The sequence below is a fragment of the Anoplophora glabripennis genome, unplaced genomic scaffold (assembly GCF_000390285.2).
Source record: "Anoplophora glabripennis isolate ALB-LARVAE unplaced genomic scaffold, Agla_2.0 scaffold229, whole genome shotgun sequence".
In the NCBI taxonomy this organism is placed as follows: domain Eukaryota; kingdom Metazoa; phylum Arthropoda; class Insecta; order Coleoptera; family Cerambycidae; genus Anoplophora; species Anoplophora glabripennis.
The window spans coordinates 396,869-409,557 of NW_019417127.1; the positions used below are offsets into that span (position 1 = coordinate 396,869).

General features: G+C 29.4%; 1 protein-coding gene across 3 annotated transcripts in view; it reads right to left on the reverse strand.

The window, feature by feature from the left end:
- Positions 1-12,689, reverse strand: part of LOC108908086 (cerebellar degeneration-related protein 2-like) — a 352,146-nt gene that overhangs the window by 45,879 nt on the left and 293,578 nt on the right. The window contains exon 1 of one of the 3 annotated variants that reach the window (XM_018712001.2): positions 11,541-11,808. The exons of the other annotated variants lie outside the window; for them this stretch is intronic. Within the exon in view, the coding sequence (XP_018567517.1) occupies positions 11,541-11,631 (91 nt within the window). The 5' untranslated portion in view covers positions 11,632-11,808. Of the gene's footprint in view, positions 1-11,540; positions 11,809-12,689 lie in introns of those variants that run through there. 3 annotated transcript variants of the gene reach the window in all.

Genomic DNA, 12,689 nt, shown 5'->3' on the forward strand with positions numbered 1-12,689 from the left:
AACTGCATTCATCAGAAAAACAGATGTTAAAAAGGAACTGTGGATCGTTCCCTGCTCGCTCACTCATTATTTCGTAAAATTGCAAACGGCGGTCACAATCATCCTCATGAAGTTCCTGGACTAAATGTATTTTGTATGGATGGAATATATTCTTCTACAAAATGGTTTGTATTGGTCCCAGACACAAATGCCAGCTGCCTCGTACTTAATGTAGGATCAAGATGAACTTGTCCCAAAACTTCAACTTCACTAGCTTCATTAACTATAGGTTTTTCAATTTCTCGTTTTTTATAGGCTACGTTCCCTGTCTCTTGAAATTTTTTTACTAATTTTAGAACATACTTCCTCCTGACATGTCGATCTTGATGTTGTTCATTAAATAGCTGAGCTGTCCTATTCGCACATTTATTGTTCATAAAGTAAAGCGAAATGATATCTACCCTTTCCGCAGTGGAATAAATCATAGAGTTTAATTTTCAAAAACACAAATAAACTACCAACCAACGCTTCCAAATAATACTAAAAAATAATTTGGAATCCACTAATTTTACGATCATTGTGTGTGTATAGCATTCATCTATGTTTTTTACAATTCTTTTTATTTACAAAACTGATAATAAATCGCCAAAAACTAATGTAACGCAAGAAATACTAGATTTATGCCATTGGCGTACTTAACTCGAATGACTGACAATTTTACCATTACTAATTTTTTGTACATAAGTTTCAACTTTAAAATCAAAATTCTTAATAAGTATTGGGCGGGATTATAAAATATAAAGTCTTTTGTAAAGAGAATTGTAAGAGCTTTCAAAATAAATATTACTCAACCCCCAATGCCATTTAAATATTTTGGGGTGATGTTTACCGTTGATTGGGGGTGAAAGTGGCGGAGTCAAAAATACCAGCAAAGAATGTCCCCCTTTAATCTAAAATCGACGGGTCTGAGCGTATTTCTACAATCTTGACGCAATTCCTGAAAATGGCTCTGTTTCGTTTTCATTTGGCCACCACCACCACTTATCACGATAAGTATTTTTCCGCATACAATAGTTTTCAACTAGACATTAAACAGTAACATTATGTCGATATCCTTGGACAATGTACTTATTCTATGACTCGTTGAAAAATAATTTTAATTTCGCATTTAATGAACTACAATAGTTTGTAATTTCAAGAAAATAATATCTAATAACTCAGTACAAAATAGTAAAAAGCACGCAAGTGCACTGAATTGCAAGGAAGTTAAAAAGATTTGTTCTTGGTAAATCAGTCAAGGATATTTATGCCTTTGTTATATCATACTTACTCTACGATGGTACAGCATGGATGGATTTTTGTGCTTCTTACCTGTAAAAAGGAAAAAAAGATTCAGAAAAATTTAGAAAACAATCCACATCTCATATTTTGAAGCAATTTCTTGATTTTGTAGCAGTTTTTAAAAAGAAATTTTTCTATTAGCGTCTATAAATTTTCTGTGATATAGTACAGGATGATGATATACCTACTCAGTGCGCAAAAGGGTGAAAGTGGAAAACAAAATTATTTTAGGCAAGGTGTAAAGTACAGATAGTCAAACTGACAGTTTAAGCAATAGTAATTAATGGTTTACATTGTTAAAGAATTAATTTGACTCAAATAATATTTTTTATATTAAAATAGCACAATAAGTTGTAATACAGGGCGTTACAATTAGTAAGACAACCCGTTAATCACATATTCCTTGGACTAACATAATGTGACTTTTCTTATGTCACTTTTCATTTCGGAGACCCATTTTCAATATCTCTACAATCAACGAAGTTATCAATAAAAATAATCTTTTAAATTTTAATTTTGACACCCTGTATTTTGAAAATGCGAAAATCTCCGAAATAAAAAGTCGCATAAGAAAACTCACATTATTTTAGTCTAAAGAATATGTGCTTAACTGCTTGAACTACTAATTTATGACACCCTGTATATGTAGGGTCGTTTTGACAGTCTTAATAGAGCGTAGTTGTTTTTGCATTTTTTGCCCACATTTCGTGGATATACAGAGAGTGGTTTTCATACCGCTTCAATGTAAAAGCTGGCCATATTGTATTTTTTAAACTATCTTGTCGGTGAACTATTTGTTTGTACTTATTTGGGACATTATACGATCGCTTTTATAGACTTAATAGGTGTAGTCATATTGACTTTTTTGCTAGAATTCCATGAAACACATAGAGTGGTTTTCATTTTTGTTACGCATAAAATCTAGCTAGCATGTATTATATCTAGTAGTTATTTTAAGCGTTTTGCTTGTAAACTCGCTTTGTAATATTTACGTACATATTTGCTAAAACTACCTTTGACAGAGACAGTGATTATACTCCTGATGCTCATAAAAAAATTGTACCAAATTGTTTACCATTTTGATGTAATATTGTTAACACAGATTGGAGTCTTTTAATACTTTTATTATTTCTACAGTTATAGATAGCATTTATCATGCGTTTTTTATTCAAATCGAAATATACATCTTGATTATGGATGAGACTGAATCAGGTTCATTCCGATGGATATAGTCAGGTCGTACTAAACATGGAAGAAGCAAGCGATAAAATTAAGAAAGTACTAAAAAAGAAGGGGTTGGCGACATGATATCAAGTTGTGAACAGATAAATAAGAACAGCGATACGAATAAGAGTTTACTCGAAAAAGGAGCTTTTGATGTATGGTAATAATGAATTCAATGCCAATAGATTACATGAATCTAATGGGAAGTACAAAACAAAAGGAATCTATTCCATAGTGAAAGTTAATGCGAGTTATACACGCAATTTTGGTAATAACATATACCATATACTTCATTTGTTTAAATAAAAAAAATCTATTTAATTAGTAGTTATGTCATTGTCATCAAACATACCATGCAATAAACTATGATTTGTTATTACACAAGACTTAAAAAGTAAGTATTAGCTTATGGTAAGAATAGCATGATAATACCAATATAAATACAAATATTTTTATAATAACTAGAACCTGAAAGGCATAAAAGAACATAAAAAATCGGCATACCTATATAAATTATTATTCACAAGTGTGAAATTTTGTAGATTTTGGCCGTTGCGCATCGGTAAAAAAAAGCTTGTATCTGTTAAGATGAATTACTAAACACTTGAAAGTATAATGATAGATTAAAATTCAATAATGTTTAGTAAGTTATTGGCTTCTTGGCTTATTTTGATTGAAAAGTAATTTCTACGTATTTGCCATAGACATATTAAACCAATTAAAATTTTGATATTTAAATTTTTTGTTGGAGACGTATGTAATATGAATGTTATAAAAAATTAACGGCTCCGTCTTACTTGGAAGAGGAACTGAATTAGTGACCATATATCATCATTCAGAGAAAAAGTTGTACAAAAATAGCTTTCTTTAATAATATTTCGTTCAACATACCAGGCCCGGATCCAGAGACTGGTTTTGGGGGTGGCGCAAAGCACTTCTTTCAGAGGAGCTTGACACTAATGAATCCTTCTACTTGCATTAATATCGACTAACTGCCTGTTATCGTTTGGAGAAATTGAAGATCTTTAAAAAATGTTGTGCTTTGGGGGTGGCGATCGCCACATCGCCACCCCCTCTGGATCCGGGCCTGCAACATACTGTAAATATAAGGACTATGAATCAAAGGAAAGTTTAGCTTTCGCAAATCAAAGCAAAATCATATGTTTCGTTAATACTTGATGTCACACTTAACAATAATCAAACAATTGAATATGTCTTATACCTACTATGTTAGTAGACTAGACTGTATTTGGATTAGAGCCCAAAGTATTTAATAACATAATTAAAATTTTTGTTCATAAATATAGTTACCGACCTTTTAAAATAAATCAAATGAGCTCCATATTTAAAATTTTTATTTATTTGAATTCAACACGTTTCAAAACAGTTACATATTTTTCCCAATGGCATTCTGCTAAAATTAGTCAAGTTATCTTGAAAATATACACATTTCTTCCTTCTTCTATAAAATCAAAGGTATCCTTACATTTCCAAGTCATTAAACAGAGCGCTGTTGTCCTAGAAATAGTAAAAAATGGTATTTTATAATACTTCTAGTTATTTTTCCCATTTGAAAAAAAGCACCACATATTTGGTCGATGGAGTTTAAAAAAGTGGATATTCTACTTGCTACAAAATTATAGGATTTTTGTAAGTACTCAAATATATGATATAAAATACATGTACATATTATTATTACTAGTATTATGTATGTAATTTTGGAATTTTTCTTAGAAATATGAAATGCGAAACTCTCATTCTGCACTTAATAGTTATTATAAGTTATGCAAGTATTCACTAGATCTTTAAAAAGAAGACTAAAAAAATTTTTAAACCCACCTACTCCTAGGTATTCGACGACTTGGAATCCTAATCCGGTTCTATTTCCTCTTTTGTGAAAAATATATATCACGAAAATTAAAATTTTCTAAAAATATCTAAACCCACAAACAATTTTGAAAATATGTAAAAAATATCGACCAAAATGATGACTGAAAGAAAAAATAGTGTAAATATCCTGTCATACTTACGACATAAAATAAGAACTGCCAAAAACAACTCAATAACACTATAATAGTCATTCGAAGGCAAAATAATTTCAATCAAATAAAAATCATGTGTTATTAAAACATATAAAGTTATCATTTCTATTAAATTCAAGACATATATTTTCATATAATTATTTTGCGATTGCGATCATTTTGTATAATGTATATATAAAAATAACAATGTTTTAACAACCATAATTTTCATTGGATGGCTGGAGCAAAATATAGATTCCTCAGTGTATATTCATTGGCAGAAGCTGAAACTCAAATAATTTAAATAATTTTAAAACCTTTTAAACAGTTGTTGAATTAAACTACCTATATTTTTTTTGTAGAGAATTTATATTTTGGAAATATTCTATTTGAAAAATGTAAACATTCATTTTTTTAATGGAAATTATAGTCCATTTAAAAAAATAAGACCTGTTGAGAACTCCAAGTCTTGACTAACGAGCGGCACAGATTTTACAAATAACAAGAGAAAAATGTACCTATTTAATTGTTTCTAGAAAATAAAAAATGTTTTCTACTCACTTATTATCGTAAAACATTTTTCAATGATATGTTAAAAAAACTTTTTATATTGTACTGCTTCCGGTAACTGTCAAGTATAAGGAAATTTTATTTCTGTTTTGTATACAAATTGGTGGGAAATACCAACTGTCTGTCAATTATAATTATTCTTTTAACAATTACTTAATAGTGGATTTTGTTATTCATAACTCTAAGGTATAATTCCTACCACTTCAATTTGTGCTTAATAGAACCACTTAAAGCATTATTTTAGTTGTATAATGTTTATTGATAAAACAAGCCACATAAACAAGTTATTCAAATTGCCTAATGGGTTGCACAAACATCTAAAATTTAAAAATTTATAAAATATCTCTACAGATTATAACTGACATGTCAAATGTAAGATATAAGACAGATATTTACTTCATATTAAGTTCATATATTTGAATGCTGACAGGGGCGTACATATTTACAAGGCAAGTATTTCGCAATTTCTAGATTGTGTCTTAATTATTAAAAAATATTTCATACCTTAAATATAAAAAATGATATATGAATTTATGACTTAAGCAGTTCGAAGCTTGTAATATTTCAAGTAGGTGAAGGTTCAGCTAAGAAATAGAAGTTAGGAATTTCACCTTATTTAAAGCAAAAATGTTCTTCCTGCCTTCTGTATAAATAGGAGTAGGTATGCGTAAGCAGTATTACAAAATAGTTATTTACAAGTACGTAAAGTAATGGGTGGGGAGTTTGATAGAATATTACTGAATAATTTGTTAGTTTAACAATTTATATTTTTGTAATTGTAAAATATTTATGTGAAAAAAATAAATTTATATACCTACTGTGCAAGTGTTAATTCATATTCTGAGTTCTGCCTGGCCGTCGATTTGTCACGTCGCTGAAGGCGTTACTTCAGACTCGGTGGATAATCTTTATCAGATCAGAAACTGACACTTTTTTACAGTCGCGATCTGGGTCAAGCAATTGTATTATGACTGTGTCATTAAGAACAATGTCTATTCATTATTCACTTGCAAAGGAATTCTTGTTCTTCCAATAACAAGCACGAATACTTCGTATTATCACATCCACGGTTTTTGCTATTATCAGATCAAAAAAACATTTGGTGTCATGTCGGCTGTTTATATCAATGATCAACATTGTAGAAGTAAAACAAAATTAAATTGCATTGTTAATCATATCATTCCTTAACATAATTTCATGAAAAAAGGTATAGGTGCATATTGTTTAAAAAATAATTAATTTGAAACGTGACAGTAGAACCGTAATCTTTAAAATATATAATTAGGTAGCTCGTTACTATATAATATGTATTTATACATAAACATTGTGTTCGAAAAGTAACGCATTTACGAGGTCTGTTCAGAAAATAACCGTAAACCCAGATTTTGTCTCCTGTTATGATCCTTTAAATGAATGTTTCATCGTCATTGTATTGTTGAAGGAGTCACCAAATAAGGAACCAATTTTGCTGCAACTCGAGTCAGTCAAAATTTCATGGCACGACCCAATTGAGATGCCCCTTCTGCAGTTTCTCTGACACTCAATCGGTGATCTTTGATTTTCTGAAAGTGGGAGTCATTAGTTGAAGTCGAAGGCCTTCCTGGTCGAGGATCATCTTCAATTGACTGACGACCACTTTTAAATCGTGAAAACCATTTGTAACCTTGCGTACGATCTAGAGCATCATCACCTTAACCTTGTTTCAAAAGCTGAAACGTTCCCATGAAAGTTTTCCCCAGTTTCACACAAAATTGACGATATCACGAAAACTAAATGAGATAGATATCAGCAGAACATGTGGTTACAGAGGAGGTTATGCACAACGCAATGCTGCCAACCGTATATCACTAAATATCTCCACTAGCGCGTAATTCAAAAAGATCGGTTATTTTCTGAACAGACCTCGCATATAGTTATGCTATGTAACTATAGAATATAGTATAATATAGTACTTAACTGTATGAATAAGTATAACATTGGCATTTTTATTCTATTTTCGAAATAGTCTCTTAAAAGAGCTATTCATAATACACCAATGGACGATTTTCTTCAAAACATTTTTAACTATTTGTGTTTATATATTGAGTTCTAAGTTTTTAAATAAATACATCAAACAGCTCACTTATTTACTTGGCAATTAAGATACTTATTATATTTATTAAAATATTGACAAATTCTGTTAAATATCTTAATTTTTAAATATAAACATTAAAAGTTAGTTCTAAAGGTAAACAAGCTCTTCCAGAGAACTTTTACAGAATAATATAAAAACGACCTCTATTACAAAAACATCGATATCATCAAAGCTCGAACAGAATGACCTTCAAAACAAAAAAAGTGAATTTGGCATATTTCAGATTTTCCCCATCCTTAAAATACTCGACTTTTCACTGAATTTACTTGTCACTTATGTATATATTTCTTAATAAATATAATATACAGGATATCGCAAAAGACACGGTATACTCTACAAATAGATTTATCTTATTTAAATGATACTGCATTAACTACATCATCGGAAGTAATCAGCAATCATTTTTTTTTTCAAATGTGGGAAACCCATTATCTGTCAGAATTTTCGTTTAACTTTATCAATGGCGTGTTCTTGGGGTTTGCAAGCTTCCTTGTATAAACAATTCTGAGAATTCTTAATACTAAACTATTGAATTCTATCAGAAGAATAGGGTGCCTTGTTAAATAAATCAAAACAATGTATTTATAAACGCATAAATTCCTGTAATTTAATATCTAATTTGACAAAAGAAATTTATTATTTTCATACATAAACACATAATCTCTCAAAATTCTTAACTTTTTTGTATCTAAAACCATGTTTTTTTTAAACTCAAATAACTTTAGAACAATACATTTTACAACAGATCTACGAGATCGTTTTTTCCAGCATTTTAAGTAAAGTCTACATCCATTTTTAATTTTCACCTGAAACTCAGTACTACTTTTTTCTTGAAATAAAGAAATTGCAAACCGCTATTGCACGCCACTGGTCACTAAGATTAAACTGAAATTTTCGTATAAAAGATATGTAAAGTAACACATACTGCACCAAATTTGAAAAAAGTTTATTACTTTCAAAAACTTTAATTTGTTTTATGTGAGTTGAACACTCTGTAATACGAAAAGAGTAGAACTATATTAGAATGCATCATTAGCTAATTTTTATCTAGGCTTTCTAAGATACGTAAGAAGAATTTCAATATTTTAAAATTAACACTTCAGCCAAATTAGATTTATTAGACTTTCAAAATTATTATTATTTTTATTTAAATAGGTTAACAAGCAACTCAGAAAACATTTGTGTCACATTAATTACTAATATGAAACCTATCACTGGAAAGCGTATCGATTTAAATTTCAAAGAAGAATTTATGGATCCCATTTTAGATAAAAAATGCGATCACTTTCCTAAATGGGAAATTAGACAGATATTAATTGATTATGAATCTTAATCACTCCAGGACATTTTTAAGTGGGAATAACATCAGTTGTTGCCTTTTAGTTATAAATATTAATGACCCTCGTACATAAAAACCCATACGTTGAATATTTTCTTGAATTCATTTAAATATAAGAAATTAAGCTAATATTTAACGAGCATTTAAGATTATCTAGAATGCGGAGTATATAAATATAGTTGTACTGTCTGCTTGACTTCTAAATAAACTAACTCAAAACAAATTAATAATGTCTTTGTAAACTTTTACTCCAGAAGCTCTTATTAGAAAAAGCTAACAAATAATTATGTATGTAATAATTAAAACACTCAAATATCCAGAAATATACATTTCTGTTATAAGGAAAGCTTACAATTATTAATTACAAACATTTACAACATATATAAACATATGCAACATATACACATTTATAATAAAAAAACATAGTTTAAAAAAACTATTAATTGTAAATAACTTAGAATCATTGTTTTAATATTAATCTAAGTACTTATACAGAAGTCAGCACTTTTGATATTTGGTTTATTAATGTTAATTTCTTCTAAAGGTATGCATTTTTACGTATAATTTACTTATTAATACTGAAATGAAAAAATATTTTTTAAAGGTCACTTGAAAAAGCAATTCATAAAATGCAGATGTCCAAAGTTTCAATATTATATTATATATGTTATAATTCACCATACTTCAATTACACCATCTGTCATTTTGATTAAGAAAATATATTAAATAAAAATAATTAAAACATAAGTACTACATTCACAGTCGCCACTCCAAATCTATATCAAATCAGCTTTTATCTGTAGGTTAAATAAATCTCAAGTTCAGGTTACAGATCGGATATTGATCTTGAATTGACTCATAAAAAGTAGGTACAGAAATAAAAAGTAATCTCCAGCACGCCCTGTATCATTATTTATTTAGTAAAATTTCAAGAACTGCGATAATGTCTCTTGTTTCGGAGATCTTGGAAATAAAATTGTTTCGGATGTTTTACTTAACTAAAGTATATTTAGTAATACGTTGACAATCTTAGTGACTACTTTCTCAGGAAGATGGTAAGTAAGTACTTATTTTGAACACAATCATTGGTTTTTATATTGCCCGAGGTTAAATTATCATTAAGTGTTGATGACCGGTGATTCGGTACGGTCCAAGAAATTCCAAATCCTAATCCTCTTAATTGTATCAATACAATAAATGTATTCTAATTAGGGTTATAATTTGTACCTGGATAAACCCGGACCCTTCAATTATCCCTCAATTTAAAAATGTAATTATGTTTTGGATTCAGGATTTTCTTAGACCAATTCCTTTACTGCTTACGTATTTGCTTAAGTCCTTTACTGCTTAAGTATTTAGGTAAATAAAAATACATATAGTTTATAAGTAAAAATAAATGTTACAACGTAACAAACTGTAAAACTTTACAAGATTCAGGTGTTGAACACGTTTCATTTGGTTAATAATAATTAAAGAGATTATCCGATGGTAATTATTTGGTATTTCCTACAAATTTACAAAAATTATTTTAAGAAATAGTTGCAAGTAACATGTTTCAATTTCTAAAAAGGGCAGCAGGATATTGAACATAAATATTTGATGTAACATTCAATGATTAACACAAATAAAATCTGCATACAAATAAAGCAAAAATTATCATTTTTCAAAATTAAGGTTTCATCATTGTGTTCATGTTATTTTCTGTTTCAATTTTAATGAATTTACAGATTTCAAGTTTAATGTGATGGATATTTCCTGTAACCTTGGTCCACAATAACTATATGAGGAAAACACTATTTTAAAAAATAATCGTGATTTTGTCAACCATTTTTGAAACACTAAACAATAAAAGTTTTAATCTATAGCTGTTAAACATTAATTCTACATTCTAAGGCAAATATACAGCAATTTTTATTATAATGTATTAAAACATTTCCATAAAAGTCGGATAAGTTTATGTCATAATTATTCTTATTTAAAATATTTAAACCAATTAATTGCAAGTTGTATTATGTAAAAATGAAACATTCTAACAATTGTATCTTGTTTCTTGTTAATTTGGATGTGGAATCCATCAAACTAGGCCAAGAAGTTAATTATACACTATATGTTGTTTTACGTAAACTCGTTTTATGTTTATCAAAGTTATCAATAAATTGATAAAAAATTAGATAAGTTTATAATTTGCTGCTGTAATAAAGAAAAGTGTCTTAAATTTTCGAGCTGCAATAAATTCATCAATTTTGGGTACATGCAATACAAACAATTTAAATGGTCTTACAGCCTATTTGGGCATTTATTTTTATTTTAAAGATTTTTAAAGCATAGGCTACATATCAGTTTGCATTTTCTTTAGTTGGCTCATGCAAAATTTATGTCTATTATGGTTTGTGGTTTGCTGTTAATTATCTCCCTTCTTATTCCAAAAGTAAAGTTTCACCAATAAATTGCCCAATTTACTGTACGTGTAAGAATAAATAAATGTGTATAAATAAACATACCGCGTGTTGTGACAATTTCTAGGCCAATTTACAAAACAAGTGGGTCAAAATTTGGTAAACGTAAAACAGATTACAGTTAATACTCATTCAATAGCACCAATTTTATTAAGATTCCAAAATTTTTACACATGTTTTTGTATTATAACATGTATTTGTTGTTCATCATTCCTTCTGTCATAATTAATTTTTTTTTTAATAAATTATTAGCCTTAAATTCGTCTAAAATTTGTCCAATTTTATGACAATATGTAAAAAGGCATCACAAATATGCTATAATAACAATTTAGTGGATCAAACATTGATAAATGCAACTTTTAAACAATTAAGTAATTTTATCTACAAATTTAAAAACAAAATAAATGTGACGGTCAAACTCAAACAGTTGCTTAAAATATTAGGAATCTATTTTTGATGTCCACTATAAAACTAACCTTGACTTCCACGAAGGCACTCTAATTCGATGGTATAATCCCAACAGTCCAAAGAGTTCAAAGCCTGAAGACTTTCTGGTTCATCACTCATCTTAAAACATGTGTATCGAAAAAACCACCCGAAATTTATGTTAGGCTCGAAGAACTACCGAACCATATTAGCTTCGGATGGCACACAACCAAAACCGACTCGACTAATTGCCACCAAACTTCACATTCACCCTTACACCTATCGACCCGGCGGCAACCTGCCTACTACCGTTTTCCTACCAACGAACGCTGGTTTGTTTATACTCAGGTAAATAATCTCGTGGTAGGGAACGTCACGACGGCGACGGTACTATTACTATTACTGCGATGTGGTACTGAATCGAGTTCCCAGAACTGTTCTGCACTTTTCGTGCGCTGGTTGTGATTTCGCGACTGTCGGCGTATGCCATCGGTGATGGTAACATTCTTATGCTGATACAATTTATTTTTGATACCCAAAAATTGAGTTAATTACGAAAATTTTGAGGGAAACGAAAAATGTGTCTAAATAAAAACCGGTGTGAAAACAGCAGCCAAAGATAGCAGCTAAATTATCCGAACTTGGCCCATCCTAACATATATGTCCAAAGAAGTAAGAATAATAAAGACACATGTTTTAGCAAAGTCTGCGATTTAAGTTTAGACAGAGAATTAAATCCAATTATTATTATTATATATATAAGTAACCTGATAAAGATGTAAAATGACTACCCCCAAACAAATATAGAGTTATAAAGTAAATAGTAAAACGTTAAAAATAAATTAATAGCTTAACGAATAGATTTTTTAGTCAAATCCGAATTAAAACAAATCAATGAATAAAAATACTATACGAATATGAAATTTGTTGTGAATTTCCCATTCAGCTTCCTCGAACCATCCCCGAAATGGCTGCCAAATTATCTCGGCTCTCAATCATACGATCTCAATCAAATTTGTTGTGCTTGTCACATTTAATTACTGAAGGCGGAATTTGGACGTCCGGTTGAGTCACAATTTTTTTTAAGGGTGGTTATAGACCATCCCCGAAATGGCTGCCAAATTATCTCGGCTCTCAATCATACGATCTCAATCAAATTTGTTGTGCATGTCACATTTAATTACTAAAGACGGAATTTG